This window comes from Boleophthalmus pectinirostris, unplaced genomic scaffold, assembly GCF_026225935.1.
Source record: "Boleophthalmus pectinirostris isolate CB_2022bp ecotype Guang Dong unplaced genomic scaffold, ASM2622593v1 HiC_scaffold_22, whole genome shotgun sequence".
NCBI classification, from domain to species: domain Eukaryota; kingdom Metazoa; phylum Chordata; class Actinopteri; order Gobiiformes; family Gobiidae; genus Boleophthalmus; species Boleophthalmus pectinirostris.
The window spans coordinates 21472235-21487876 of NW_026571190.1; the positions used below are offsets into that span (position 1 = coordinate 21472235).

The 15642-nt window shown below is 37.0% G+C and overlaps 3 protein-coding genes across 5 annotated transcripts; 1 reads left to right on the forward strand and 2 right to left on the reverse strand.

Moving 5' to 3' along the window:
• Positions 1-101: 101 nt before the first annotated feature.
• On the reverse strand, positions 102-4966 carry tmed1b (transmembrane p24 trafficking protein 1b). Of its 2 annotated transcripts, none has more exons than XM_020931438.2 (5): positions 4695-4966; positions 3625-3722; positions 2360-2549; positions 1339-1506; positions 102-624 (listed from the first exon to the last, which is right to left on the reverse strand). In XM_020931438.2, exons 1-5 carry the CDS (start codon positions 4947-4949, stop codon positions 574-576), a joined length of 762 nt encoding a protein of 253 aa, XP_020787097.1. In that variant the 5' UTR covers positions 4950-4966; the 3' UTR covers positions 102-573. The 2 variants fall into 2 exon arrangements, with proteins under 2 accessions (XP_020787097.1, XP_020787096.1); XM_020931437.2 differs by lacking the exon at positions 102-624 and adding an exon at positions 652-902.
• A 2682-nt stretch (positions 4967-7648) lies between these two features.
• On the forward strand, positions 7649-10185 carry LOC110166270 (uncharacterized). Of its 2 annotated transcripts, none has more exons than XM_020931501.2 (8): positions 7649-7957; positions 8036-8121; positions 8646-8850; positions 9111-9170; positions 9243-9273; positions 9351-9422; positions 9515-9746; positions 9853-10185. In XM_020931501.2, the coding sequence occupies exons 3-8, from the start codon at positions 8662-8664 to the stop codon at positions 10031-10033; spliced, it is 765 nt and encodes a 254-aa protein (XP_020787160.1). In that variant the 5' UTR covers positions 7649-7957; positions 8036-8121; positions 8646-8661; the 3' UTR covers positions 10034-10185. The 2 variants fall into 2 exon arrangements, with proteins under 2 accessions (XP_020787160.1, XP_020787159.1); XM_020931500.2 differs by having other exon boundaries at positions 7650-7929.
• Positions 10186-11294: 1109 nt separating this feature from the next.
• LOC110166252 (uncharacterized) lies at positions 11295-13719 on the reverse strand. The gene is made up of 3 exons (XM_020931480.2): positions 13285-13719; positions 13130-13163; positions 11295-12447 (listed from the first exon to the last, which is right to left on the reverse strand). Exons 1-3 carry the CDS (start codon positions 13519-13521, stop codon positions 12035-12037), a joined length of 684 nt encoding a protein of 227 aa, XP_020787139.1. The 5' UTR covers positions 13522-13719; the 3' UTR covers positions 11295-12034.
• Positions 13720-15642: the final 1923 nt, after the last annotated feature.

Here is a 15642-nt window from a genome sequence, read left to right on the forward strand (position 1 = left end):
GCACTTTCTCATCTTTACTCTGTTGCTTTGGATAAACCATTAAGAAGTGTTTTATAATACCAGGTATGAAATATTATAAGAAAATAAAACATTTAAATAAATTTTGTATTATAAAAAAGGCTTTTATTCAGTTAACTGGTGTGATCACTGTACCTTTTCAAAGTATATTCTTTGTGAAACAACAGAAACAGTACAACACTTACAACTTGCAAATGATTTGACACATTGCATATGTAAATTTTTTCTTGAAATAAAAATATAATTTTACATTCTTAAATCTCCACAGCACACAGCTGCCCTGGCACAGTCAGTAACAAAACTTTATTGATGAAGCTTCTAAAAAAAACAAAAACAAAATGAAAATGCACATTAAAATATGAACATTCTATTGCACAATAGTTTCCTCTACGATCGTTTAAGGAATAAACTGCATAATTTTCCTAACCACCACGAAGTTTCACATCAGTATTTTGTGACTTTTTTTTCCAAATGCATTGCAATTTGGATTGTACAGATTCAGACACAAGCCATCTGATAAAAGTATTGCAGTATAAAAACTCTGCAAGAGTTCATTTATGTGCAGACTCTCCGCTTATCATCAAACAGTTTTCGTACAGTGTAAACCTAAAACAGACAAGACAGCAGACATTAGTATCACTGTGTTTGTGAATGTTTTGATATTATTTTATCACAAAACAGTAGGAGGTTCTTTTTTTAGTAGGAGATGTATTTATCGTGTTGACATGTTTTTGCTGCTAACTACAAGTCTCAGACCTGTCACCGGTGTTGGTGGTGATGTGTCATATATCAGCTGTTGTTACTTCTTGTGGGGGTGTGGTCCTGACCTGACTCCTGTCACCTGATGGTCCCTGGAGGAGGGTGTTCCATGTGTAAGACCCCGCCTTCAAGAAGTAACAACAGTTGATATGTAACATGCCATCACCAACACTGATGACAGTTCTGAGGATGGCTCGCAACTAGTAGCCAAAACATATCAACAAGGTAAATCCATCTACTGTACTGTTATAAATCTTTGTTGATCATTTCAAAAGAAGACAGTTTTGATTGGTGTTGAGGATGTGCTTTGTTATGGCAGTAATAAATCTAAATGGATTTTCTGGTGTAATTTCTGCCACTTGCTTGTCTCATGGAGATGTTATTGCTTTGCCAGGACTCTATCACAGTGTGAAATTAAAAAGCTATATCTTGCTTTTTCCAGTTTTTCTAATACCTTGAAAAACACAGTAAGCATAGGGGTTACCTCTTCATAGGTCTGATGTAACAAAATATGCACCTTTTAGTTATGCATTTTGACACAGACATTGACAGTTCATTTACCTGAGTGAGAGCCACGCACAGCAGGACCACCACACTGGCACAGGACCAAAAGGACACTCTCCACAGGTTGTCCTCTAGAAGGTTTCGGTCCCTCGCCTCAAACGCTCGCAACATTACCTGCATTTGTCGACTGCGCTCCAAACGACGGTGCAAACTGTCCATGGACTCCTGCCAAGATCACAAAAGATGTTACACATAGCAGGATTGCAAAGGGGTAGACACTCTGTGGTAAATCTCCTACAGCATCTTAAGCTTGTAAACATTAGGGAAACAATAGGCTTATAAACACATAATATTTACAGACTTTTTTATTGAAACATAAATTTTTTGAACAACAAAAGGTATTTTAGATAATATAATCCACTACCCTGCTCAGAGTTTATTAAACTGTTGTGTCTGTCCAAATATTAAGTCCCATTTAAAGTATCAAACTAAATAAAACATACTCCGTCAAGTGTCTGCCGTGTTGATCTTCAGATCTTTGTCATAACCTTCTCATCCTAATCCTGTTTTTTTACCGGAGGTTGGTAGAGACTAAAGTAAAATCATCTGAGCTACATCACCAAGTGACATGAAGACACTGGTTGGAAAGAGTCCATCAATTTAATTTCCGACATAGATTTATTCCATTCCATTTACCCTGGAGCTTTTTGGCACTGCTTTTTTTTTTTCCTTTTTTTTTTTTTTATAGAGAAGCCTATTTCCATAGATCCAGGGACAAGGGTCTGTTATGTGAGACACCAATGCCACCCAAACGTAACAGATGTTATTCTTAATAAATAAAATCTAAATCTGTACATGAATTACACTTTTTAAATCATAAGACCAATGTCTGTCAACCATCTTAGGGCCTGGTACAGTTAGACAGCGGAAACATTTTCAGATTGTACTGCTCCGCTCCAAACCAACCCCTGAAAACAAAGCTTATGTGTCAAAGCGTCTTAGTTTTGTGGAGAAGAATGAACATGTCATAATACATTGGTAATTATAAAAGAGAAAACAAAAAAACAAAAACACATACCCGAATGTCATCAAGCTTGTACTCCAGTAAGCTCCCTTCAGGCTCGTCTAGCCCCGCCCACTCATCATCTCCGCCCACATCACCTCCTCTTCCCTCAATGATGATCTCAAAGAACACCAACTTTTCTGAAAACCGGCTGAAACTGTTGTCGAAGCAGATCTGGTAGTCCCCATCCTCTGTGGGTTCCACCCTGAAACAACCAAGACATACCTGATAAAGTCTATATGTGTGTAACTGTCACATGAATTACAATTAGCTAGGGCTGCAATGGTTAAATCGACTAATCGTGATGTTCATTAAATAATCGCAGTATTTTCATAATTGCAATCATTATCTGGGCTATACATGCACATACAAAAATTCCTTTTATAACAAGATGGCAGTATTATCTAAAAAACAAAAAACAATGAACAATTTCAGATTTTTATCAATAACACAGAAGCATTCAGTCACCATATTTAAACACTTAAAGCAGGGGTGTCAAACTCATTTTGGTCCAGGGGCCGTATCCAACCGACTTTGATCCCAAAGGGGCCGGATCAGAAAACTCATGGCATATAAACCCCAAAAATAACAATAAGTTCAAATATTTGTGCAGAAAAACGCAAATCTATTACAATCTATTATAATATTATAATATTATGAACAACCTGAAACTTTCAGAAAAATTCAATTTCAACACAATGTTTTAACATGAACTTGTGTGTAAATAGGAATAAGTCAATTTTTGTTGTAAAATCCTGCACTCGGCTCCACTTTTCTCATGTTGGACATTTTTCTGATGAGGGTGTCACGGTCAACAGTCAAAACGATCGTTCTTTAAGAGCGTTTGGAAAGAGACAAGTCTTCATTTGTGCTGCTCTGGTGGGAGGGGCCACGTACAGAGATGCTGCTGTGATAAACACCACAGAAAATTAACAATATATTAATAGAAAATATAATTAAAATATTTTAGTAGAAAATCACCCAAGGGCCACATTAAAGGTCTTGGGGGGCCGGATCTGGCCCCCGGGCCTTATGTTTGACACCTGTGACTTAAAGGATTAAAAAAGCATTTAAAAAATTCTAAATTTTTGTTTTATTTGGCTTAATATTTTGTAAATATGATGGGCTTACAGTATCAGTGTTTTAAATGTATCTTCAAGTTTACAGTAAAATTTTCTGTAGCAAGATCTTAAAATGTATTATCTTTAAGTCAGGCTTTATGAATGGGACAGTGTGAACAGCCAAATCTGATGTACGCAGGACATGTGTGGTAGACTTACACTTGAACTCCATCAGAGCGTCGAGATTCAAAGAACAGACTTATGCCATGCGGAGAGATTATGGAGAAGTCCACATCCATTCCAGCACCTGCTATCACCTGCACAAGAACATGAGAAGCAAGTCACTTTATGGTTGGTTCTTCAATTAAGACACTCCCACTAAGCAAACATCAAGCAGGATGATGAACACTTTACACTTTGTAAACAAAATAAGAAACACAGGCCAAATTCAAAATGGTTTAATATTGATACCTGACTAATCGAAAATATTAAAGGTTCAAATGGGAGTAAAAGACAAAGCCATGAATACATGAATAATACTTATTTAAAAGAATCAAGAGGATAGTTTTAGTTCTTGGTCGACCAATACATCAGCAACTAAATTAAACTTTTTGGTTGCTTGTTTCTATAGATAGGTCACTGCTCTGACTGTAATCTTCCACAAACAATTATATTTTATTTATTTATTTTTTCTTTCAATTAGGTGGTTTTATAGCTCAAAAATACCTTAAAAAAAACAGGCATTCTAACTGTGAGCGGGGTCGCCTCTCTACAGATCTGAAATGTCTATATTGACCTTGGTCTGGTTTGGTCTCCATGAAAATAGAAAGATTTAATGCCACACTGTGAAACATTTCAGACAAAGCAATAACATCTCCATGGAAAAAAGCATGTAATAGGAGGTAATCAGTATCATATTATATCAGTACTGTCTGTGAACTAATACAATTTGTAGTAGGCCTATTAGTAAAACAATATAGCTTATTGGTTCTGTACTTTTTGCATTAAAGAATTTCATAGTGACACATATAACAAGAAATAAAGTTGCATTAATTAATCAGCATTAGGCTTGTGCAATTAGCATCCCACTATGTAATAATAAGAGAAGGAACTGAAGACGAACGGGTAAATTACACATCAGGAAACTTGTAGCTAGCTTGCTTGTCATCAATTATTGTTGTGACTTGCAGCTAGCTTGCACCGCGCATGTTTTGGTGACCTGCAGAGCACACACGGCTCCAATGTACAAACCAAGTTCCCGTGGACACCTAAAGTGCATTTTAAGTCACCTGATATTCGACTTCCATTGTCCCATTTTTGATTGCAGGTTGAAAAAAACACTCAGATCTTCCGGGTGGTAAAAGATATGTAAATTCGCTGTCCAGGTTCCCACCAAAGCATTGCACTGGCCTCAAACAACATCCCAAGATCACGATCAGGACGAGCCATTGTCCCCACGCCCATGTTTTCCACCGGAGAGAGTTCATCTTTTTGTAGCTTTTTGTACACACGGGGCTATCTGAGTTGAGCCATGTCCTTAGCATCCTTCTTCCGCAGAATAACTTTGTGCCTGTGTGATTGGACAAGAGCTTTGCAGAGGGGACCCAATCAGAGGGCGAATAGTGGCCATCTTTCTCCAATCATCACAGCCTCATTTAAATAGAAAATAGCCCTTTTATAGAAATGCAAATACTTAGAATACTTAGAATAGAAAATGTGTAATCGTATAGGCCTACTTTAAAGGGCCTCTACTTTCTGATCTGTGTTATAATGTTGTTTCCTCATCAAAACCGTGGACTTGAAACTTGGAGTTGTGTTTTGTTTCATTCACATATGTTTAAAACACAAGCTCTGCACACTTACATTGAGCTCTTCTCTCAAATAGACAATACCCTGCTCCACCTTGTGATGTCATGTGGTATACAGGAAGTGCACCACTGTGTTTTTAAATTCCATACACAATTATTGGAATAATTTGGATGATTTCAGCCCTGGAATTGCCTATATCAGCTGAACAAAAGGTTAAAGTTAGCTGTTAATTTGAAAACTACCACTACATGACATCACAAGGAGGAGCAGAGCATTTTGAGTTTTGGAGACTAATAGTAAAGGATTACTCAAACATGTGTGAATGAAACAAAACACAACTTCAGGTATGTCTAACAAGATTCAATTATGCATAATATAGGACCTTTAAGTAAGCATACACTTTGAGAATACTATTATCCTATGGCCTTACAAAATGGATTGGGTAGTCTAGTTTTTGTTTCTTTATGTTTTTTGTTAGCTTGTTTGTTTGTTTGTTTTGTTTTGTTTACATCGCTCTATGCAAAGGGAATTCAGGGCATCCAGTTTATCATTGGGCACAACAGTCAACCACTAAAACAAGGAAACATTTTGTGTTCAAAGGTCTATATTACGTAGAATGTACTTTTAAATTTTACTTTTTTAGAATTAACTTTTTAGATTTTAGCCATGTTATAATGTTGTATCTCATCAAAAACATACCTGGAGTTGTGTTTTGTTTCATTCACACATATTTATGTAACCCTTATTTCTTATTATTCATCTGTCTACATCTCCAGAGCTCAAAATGCTCTGTTCCACCTTGTGATGTCACAAAGCCATATGAGTTTTCAAGATAAAAGATTCCTTTTACCTTATGTTTAGTAATGATGGGAAATTCCAGGTCTGAAATTGTGCAGATGAAAAGTGACAAATGAAAGTGTATGGAGTATAAACACACAGTGTAGTACTTACTTCCTGTAATACCACATGACAAAGCTTAAATATGCTAGGTTTGTGTGTTAAAAATGTAAATGATACAAAACACAACTTTGGGAATGTTTTTGATGAGGAAACAAACAACATTATAACATAGATGAGAAACACAACATATATGGTTATGTTTTTCACAATATAGATAGTTTTCAATCTTTGGTCTTCAGTCAAATAATAATTAATATCCATTATGTAGAGTAGTGGTTATTTTTAAGGACCTCAAGGTCTGTTTGAATGCTATAACGTGTCCGTTCATATGTGGCTATAGTATGATTTAAATGACAGGCATTTGATGACTGACTTCCTCCAGTACTCCCTGACTCTAGCTATCTTTGCTGTACACTTTGTGGCATTATGTGGTTTTCATTCACCCAAGGTACAAACAACCAATTGCACAGCATCACAGTTTTTCTACTCTCTGGTTTGTCACTATGTAATATGGGTGAGAGTTGAGAAGGGAAATTTGTGAATACTCACTTTGAAGTCTCTTAGAAAGTTTTGACTTCAATTGTTCTAGATAAATTATGTAGAGCAGACTCAATACATACAATATCACAGAATGTGTCTGCATTCTATTGCCTACATGTTTAACATAGAATTGACTTGACAGATAAATTCAAACTCAATTTTGCTATTTGAGTAAAAGTACAGATACTGGAACAAAAAAGTATTCAAATAAAAGAATCACATGAAAATATACTTCAGTAAAAGCATTAAAGTATGTGTTTGTGTGCTTAAAGAGTAAAAAATAAAAGTATTTCCCACAGATTATGAGATCTGATAAAGCTTCAAATATAGTGATTTTAATAAAGATTTGTGCTGAATTTGTTGAATTGAAATTTTTTTATTTCCTTAGACTATGAATGTGTGAAAAAATAAACCCTCAGCCTTTTCAGCAGGTCTCAAACAATAATTTTAAAAAATACTTTCACTTTTCAGTCCTGTTCCAAGATGCAGTGGAGTAGAACGTATCGATACTTGCTCTCACATGCAGTAAAATAAAAGTTAAAAATAGCCACTTTAAATTTACTAAAGTAAAGAACAGATACCTAAAATGTATATTTAAGTACAGTACTTTACCACTTCTACTTTGTACTACCACCTGAGTCAGATTTGCTTTTTTAAATACTGATTATAATATATGAATTTATATTTTTTGAACCCAGCTATTCATTGTCATGTGAAAGCCTATTTAAAGACATTGAAGACAAATGACTTGGGAGATAGTCATGGAACATCAACAACAATAATATCTTAAAAGCTAAAGAGGAAGTGATGACACTCCTGTGAAAACTTTTACAAAGCTGTTGCTGAAACCTCAAAACCTTTCTTTGTCCTTTTGGCAAATATTTTGCAAGACCACTATCAAGTTTCAGATTTATTATGACATATCACGACCAATGGGGAGGATGGGACAATTTTCAGTATTACAACATACTGCCTGATAATCAACAGTCTGAGAGTAGAGATCAAACTGTTTGCAAGATTCTCAGAAAGTGAAAAATAGAAACAGGCATAGAAAAATCTTCTTCAATAAGAGGGACACAAAAATGGGGGAAATGTCAAATACAGAATGAAATAGTAGTAGCTGCTACGGGGACTGCCCCTTAACAGCCCTGCTACTGCTTTCTCTCTTGACTCCGTGCCATCTTTGGTTCCTCCTACTTAAACTTACACACTATCAGCGGAGAGCTCAAGTATTAAGCTCCTATAGCGCAGAGGGACAGCTTTGTTTTAGAAGAGGTAAAATATTCAGTCCAGATGCAACTATGTATTTTGTTTTTTATATTGTTTTATTTTACTATTTTTGCCTTGACACCTGCCAATTTAATTATGATTATGTTTTAAGGGCAATCATGTGTTGCTGAATGAATGACTGAAGAAAGTTTTGAGTTGGATTCTAAAGAGTTGTTTTTTTCAAGAAAGTAAACAAAGGTAAGATCCAAACTTTCATATCTTGATGTCAAAACACAGGCCTATAGATAAGTGTGCAGGCTTAGCTGCTGCTGTTTGAATACCTGTTTTATATTAGCCACCATTGCTTATAGTTTAACACTGAGATGGAGGGCAAGTTGAATAGCAGAATTAGACTTTTAACTGTTTGTAATCCAGATGTTTTGACTCATGGTTAATTTCTTTATAATTACTTGACTTTTCCCAGTGGAGCAAAAACTGGCTAATGTCACAAATGAACAAAGGTGAAATTATTTGTATGTAAAAAGAGGTGCCATCATTCAAACACAAGGCTCTGTTGCCATATGAAAGTCTAGATTATTACTGCAAGTTTGTGTAACCAATCCTTAATTTATAATGATAAAGTCCAACATTTGTTTGTTTTCATAAAAAAGAAGAAGAGATCCACTGCTCATAAAAAATGTGAACACAATGAACAGAACTTATTGTCTTTCTTTCTCTGCTGTGTTTGTTGTTCAGTCTGACCAGTAGTTTGTCTATCACAGGTACTTCTTGTGTGGCATGGCAGAGGACCGTGGTCCCCAGATTTTTGTGGTGGACCAACCAACCAGCAACACACAGCTGCCAATCAGACAGAAACCCTTATGGATGAGGGCACAACATAAACTTATATTGCCCCTGTTTGCTGTGGTCATGTTTGGACTTGCCTTGGAGGGGATTTACATCTACAGACTGCACAAAAGGACAGAGGTGAGACCGGTGTCTGTCTGATACGATGGCAATGTGGTTTGGCCAATGTGGAAATTCCTCCCCTCTTTCCCTACGTCACTAAAGGCACTCTCAGCTTGCAGCCAGGTCACATATGACGAATGATTGAATCCTTCTCTAATTTAGTTCCCCCTTTCACTCTCTAGCATTGCTTCACTTTTAAATGACAACATACTAATCTGAGGCTCACATTTAACAAATAATGCTTCTAAATATGTGTTGTTTTCATTGGCATCATATAGGAATTGTTCCTGTCTCATCATCTCCAACTGCAGAACCAGTCAAGCCCCCATGAAGCTGCTGTAAGTGCATATCCTTTGCATATCCAGTGTTATGTCCAGTGAAAACATATTCTGAGCTTTCCTCTGTTTCAGGGTAATAAACTGGAACAAGTGGCACCTATAAGTAATAATTTATATTACTGGACAAATATTCATTTTGTAATTACTTAAATGTTCATAGTTTCTGATTTTTGTCCACAGTGTCCAATGAGGTCCCTACAGAACTATTGCATCCACAAGAGATAACAGAAAGACCAATGGCACATCTTCAAGGTTAGTGCTTTAAATAATAGAAATATAAAATTTAAATGTAATGAGTCAATTCTTTTCAGAAGCATTTTAATGCATGTTCATTCTTATTGTAGGCTCAGATACAGTTGGTGAAGATGGTGTGGTCCAGTGGGTCAAAAATAGTGATGGCTTCATCAGTCACATTGGATACAACAGCAGTGGGCTGGTGATAAAGAGAAATGGCTTCTACTATCTGTACTCTAAAGTGCACTTCCAGGAGACAGAGGACTGTGTGATGGTCAACCACAGGGTCATCAGAAACACCACGGAGTACGGGCTGCCCATCGAGCTCATGAAGTCTGAAAGGTACACAGCCTCAGACCTGTGCCTGCTTTTTCATGAATAAGAAGCTTACACATGCAGCTTTCATTTGTTTGTTTTTTTTGTTTGTTTTTTTGCTTTTTTTTTACAGTCTCCATTGCCGCAATGAACGTCAAAACCAGAAGAATTCAAGAAAGCAGACAGATTTGTGGAACAGTTTTCTTGCTGGAGTCTTCAAGCTGGAAACTGGAGATCACATTTTTGTAAAGCTGGACAAAGGATTGTACCCAGGGCCAGATGATAACTTTTTTGGAGCTTTCAAGATTATTTAGTGTAATTTAAAAAAATCTGTTTAGGGGCATGTTCATGGAGATACATTTTGTGCCTTGAGAATTTTTGTATGTAATAGCATACACCCAAGTAGCTGATATTCAGAATTATTATTTATTGTTTGACGTGAAAATAAAGTGTTATTGAAATTGCAGTCTCAACAGATTGTATTTGCGATAGTGCATTGTGCACAAATATCTGCATGTTTCAGCTCAACCGCAGGAACAGACTTGTTTGTGTACACAGTAAATAGACAGCAGCACCTGAGAGTATGGGTGACAGCAGGATGTGGTCAGAAGGATGCATTGAGAAAGCCTGAGTCAGCTCTTCTCACAGTTTGCAGGGAAACTTCTGCGCCTCATGGAAACAATGCTCTGCATTTACAAATAGTTTAACACCCGAAAGGGAATGTGCCAGAGAAGGATAAGAAAAGAACCAACAAAAGTGACCACAAGTGCAACCACTAAACTAGGAGCACTACACCTGCCCCATGTGGGTCATGTCCTGTTCTGAGAAACACACACATGTAACAAACACTTTCTGTGGTTACAAAATGCACCTACTGTTGACCAAATTCACCATATAAAATAGATGCTGCAGAGCTATTGTACTGTTTAGAATAATCAATATAATTCATATACTAATAAAGTAATATGTCAGGTTTCATAATAATACAATAACTCAAGATAGTTGCTTCAGAAGCTCTGACAATTTTAAGTCATAGCAAAAGCATAACAAAATAAAACAAGTCACAATCTACTCTATAATGAGCCTTCACGTGTTCTCACAATCAAATGCACAAAGAAAATGTTTACTTTGCACATTAAAAAATAATGGTTTAGATTTTCTTTCCATAACTTTTGTCTGAGGAGAACACGCATGCAGGCTCAGTTGGTAGAGCATTCGCCCACTGATCTGAAGGTTGGTGGTTCGAATCCAGCTCTCAACATAAACATCACAGGTTGAGCGGTCAGATCCACTGACCCACAGGTTGGCTGGTGTGATTCCAGCTCCCACAGATGAATGCTGCCGTTGTGTCCTTGGGCAAGACACTTAACCCACCTTGCCCACAGTGTCTGCGTACACTGGTGTGTGAATGTGTGTGTGAATGGGTGAGTGGTTCCTTGTTGTAAAGCGCTTTGAGTGCCTTGAAGGTGGAAAAGCGCTATAGAAAAATGTGACCATTTACCATTTATAAGAGCAGTGAATAAGTCAATCTCAATAGATTTATTGTTATTATTTTATGGACAGTACACACATTGGTCAGGTATTTTAGCATTTATTCAATATGTCAAAAAACACAAAATTTTCAAGAGCAATAAAGATCCTTATAAGTGTCAAATCATTTGTTACATACATTAAATATCAAATCTACACTAAAACAATATGTTTTGTTTATTTCTAGATAACTGAAAAATCAGCTCTTTATTGTGTACCCACAAAGTAAATAAACAGGAAGTTATGCTGATCTAGTTCCCGGCATGAGCTACTTCGACAGGGAACTTTCCCACTACAGACAACTATTCTTTTCCATTCAAGGGTTTGCCATGGTCACTTTCTCATATTGTTCACAAATTGTACAGAATTGCAGTGATATTCATGTAGCTTTCTTTAATTGTATAATGTGAATGTTTTAATACTCCCATTGATAATTCATGACATAAGGCAAGGACGCATTCTGACACCACTGATTTAAAAACTATTCAAGAAACAGCAGCAGAATAGTCATCAAGACACCCTTTATAAAATATAAAATAAATAGACCCATAAGGTCTTACAAAATATTTTTTGAGGAAGCGGAGACTGCAGTGTTTAACACTTAATACAAGTTACAACACTAATGTAGTGTAATTATTTTTAACATCTTAAAATACAATAAATAAATAAATACAATCATAAGTCTCAATAAATATAGCCCATAATAATTACATAGTTCTGACCCACTTAGACACTTAGATGAGCTTCTGTAGCCCCTATACTGTCTTTCACCAGTTACACAGTCATTACACAGTCTGGGTTGGTCGTGTTTTCTCCACCAGAAACAAACCAACGCCGGAGCCTCTGAGCTCCAGTTTCCAGTGGTGGAGTGGCCCATGGGGGAGGAACATGTCGGTTAGCAGGTGCGTGTCCTTGCTCACAGGCTTCACCGTCCAGCATTTCTTCTGTACATTGTGGGAGTCCGAGGAGTTTGGGAGCTTCACTTCGCAGCTCAGTTTGTCGGACACCTGGACCGTGAAGAGACCCGGTCGGCAGCGATAAAGACATGTGACATTCAGCTCCACGTACATGAAGTAGATACCGTCCTGCTTGACTGTCAGGGAGTGGTGTACAGGGTGGAACTCAAAGTTACTTCCCACAGATGTCCTAGACAGAAATGAGACATACTCCAAAGGCATAGTATGATTTTTCAGCTCACCTACAGGGGGGGACAAAAACACAGAATTTAGGACACTTGTAATTTTTCCCATAATAGTAACTAAAAGTCTTCCCTAAAGTGTTTGTGCCACAGTGAATTACCAAGAGATGTAATGTAGTGGAACACATACAGTATATTTTAACAGCTAATAATTAACCAAAATGTCCTTTTTACTAAACCTAAACCACTGCATCTTAAATGTTTTGTCCCCTGTGTGTGCACTCACGTATTAAAAAAGACAGCAAACAAACCAATTTGCCTTATTTAATAACTAAAGTAGGACATGTGCACTATCTGGAATAAAAATCAAAACACAAACATTTGTAGCTCTTTCTAGCCCCCTAAAGCATTTCAATATCCACAAATATTTAACATGGAACATTAAGATAAAAATTATGAGTAAAATAGGTTTTATTTAATAAGCATTTTGTTAACAGAAGAAAATGTAACTTGTGTGTAAATTGTTTTATGTAGATGAGTTTTTTATGTAAAATGTGTTGACAATCAATAAATACGGAGTGAAACCAGAATAATTATTTGGCTCCTTTTTTACTCCTTCTCAAACATATTGTGACTTAATGAGTGCTACACCGCATTGTTATTGTTGTTCTTAATGTTTGAGACAAATACATTTCGCCCATTAATTCATTCATATCTTAGGTCAGTTAAGTGAATTACTTACTTAACGTTGCTTCCAGATAAGCAAAATTCTTCATCTGTTAGAAGGAGAGAAAAACAAAGCCTGTCAATAAATGCAAAGTGTAGCTCCCATTAAGAGAGAAAAAAAACTTACAGGCTAAAAATTGTAAAAATATGAAAGAAAATAAATCTAATCACCTTAATGATATTGTCAGGGGCGTCTCCTGTGACCTTTTCCATCATGAACTCCGGGAGTGAGGATGGCATGAGCTTATGTTCCAGATCTTGAACCACTAGGACCCCTAGGACTGCAAGAGTCGCCATTCCAGTGAACAAAACTATGACCGAGATAACCAGGCAGCAGTCCAGACACCGGCCGCGGCGAGGGCCTTCTTTCTGCAGAGACTCAGCGTCCATCGTGTCATTTGGTGCCATTATGACAATGTCCTCTTCGTTCACGTATCAAAATTTAAAAACACAAAGCAACGACGTATAACCAATCAAGCATGTGATGTGTCCTGTGTCTATGCGGCCCCTGTGCGCCAGACTCCACAGGCCGTGGATTATAAAGCTTTAGAAGGGGTGGCGCGGTAAAAGGCTGTGCAGTAGTCGGTGTAGTGTTTGTTATGCCTCTTACAGGGACTTTTATGCACCCTATAGGCTAGTTTCAGTGTGGGAGGATAAACGGAAGTCATGGGTTTCCCTCTCGCGTTGTCACATACGCCCCGGACCTCCATCACAGGTTTTAGAGGCTATGAGGACACGAGAAAAGTAAACTTTCCGCGGCTTTCTCTGCCCTTGCGCAAGGAGCGCAAGTGGAAAACGAAAACTCTCAGTCGGAGGAAAAGCTCTCAAGACACCATCATCGCTGAATAAGACCGAGAATGAAGATTGATAAACTCAATTTAAATATTATCTAAACTACACAGTATAGCCCATATAGCCCATTCAATAGGTCACAGCCTGAATATTTATTCGTCTAAACTCATAGCCCATTTTTTGTGTTTCAAAAAGCTTATTGCTGGGTTTCAGATGGCATCCCAACATTCTATATGCCAATAATATTTTATACAGATGGAGACATATGCATATTGTTAAAATGAGGATTTTCTTTTCTTTTTATAATACAGTGAGTTCTTACAGGGGCAAAACCTACCACTGTAACCAATGGAGAAAACTGTCTCTTGCCCTCCATCTGGCAGTATGGGATTATCACATTCAAGAATCGTTTTCCTACTCTTACTGGCTGTGGTTACATGCAGGTAATATTATTAAATGATTTCTGGACCTATAAGATGGAACTTAACTCACATGCAAACCACAAATCCGGCTTGAGTGACCAGAAAGAAATCAGCTGATTTTGCTATTTACATCAGATTTTTAATGGTCTTATAACTTCAAAAATCAGGTAATTATATTTTACAGTGTGTATATAAAGGCAGCCGCTGTCACTGGAAAAGGTGGTGTAGTGTGCGGCCTACACATACAGACTATTCTATTCTATTCTATTCTATTTCTATTCTATTCTATATTTTCATCACTGAGCAACCTGAAGTAGCCTGTGCCAAGTGCCTAGCAAAGCTCATCAATTCCCAGCCAGGGCCAGGAGACCGGGTGTACCGCAGAGCCAAAGGTGATTCATCCCCCGTTTGGACTAAACCATTCTATGGACAGAGTAACATAGATGAACACTTTGCACCTACTCATTCATGTGAGATTTGTGTGGATATCTCTCTCTTTCTTGTCTTTTTACAAAATTCACAAATTAATGAGGAAATGGAGCTTTGTGGAGATGTCCTAAGCACCTGGAGGATGGCCTCTCCAGGAAAATGATCGTGTGCTTCGATGACAAGGGCAGATTCAGAGTCAACTTTAAATCTCATACTTATGATTTTTAAACTCGTAATTATGAGTTTAAAACCCGTAACTATGACTTGAGTTTAAAACTCAAAATTATGAGTTTAAAACTCATAATGATGATTTTAAACTCATAATTATGAGGTTTTAACTCGTAATTATGACTTTTAAACTCATAATTATTACTTTAAAACTTGAAATTATGAGTTTAAAACTCGTAATTATGAATTTCTGTGAGGCTTTTATTTTTTATTTACTGGTGGAAATGGGCTTCCATAAGCACCAGAGGGTGCAGTGAGTTAGTCACACATAAGACACAGGGAAATCCCCAAATGGTGAGAGTCAAAACAGAGAGAAAATGCTGCAGTTACTTGTATTTCCCTGTAGTTTTGCCAAATGCTCTGAACTTTCACTTTTAAATTACTGTGTGTAAGCAAGACTCATATTTGTAAACAGATATTCACACAGAACACACGGTTATGCACCATTTCATACAGGCTACCTTTAGGCATTCCTTTGAACAAAAAACATGTTTGCGTATAGCTTCTATAGAGTAAACCTTCCAGCAAACCAAGTCCAGACTCTGACCATTGTGTCTCAGAATGGTTTTCTGACCAGTCTGAGCATCACTTAAGTTGGGTTACTCTGTAAAAGAGGGGATATTACACTTTTCACTTCTAACATTTTTAGATCATATTA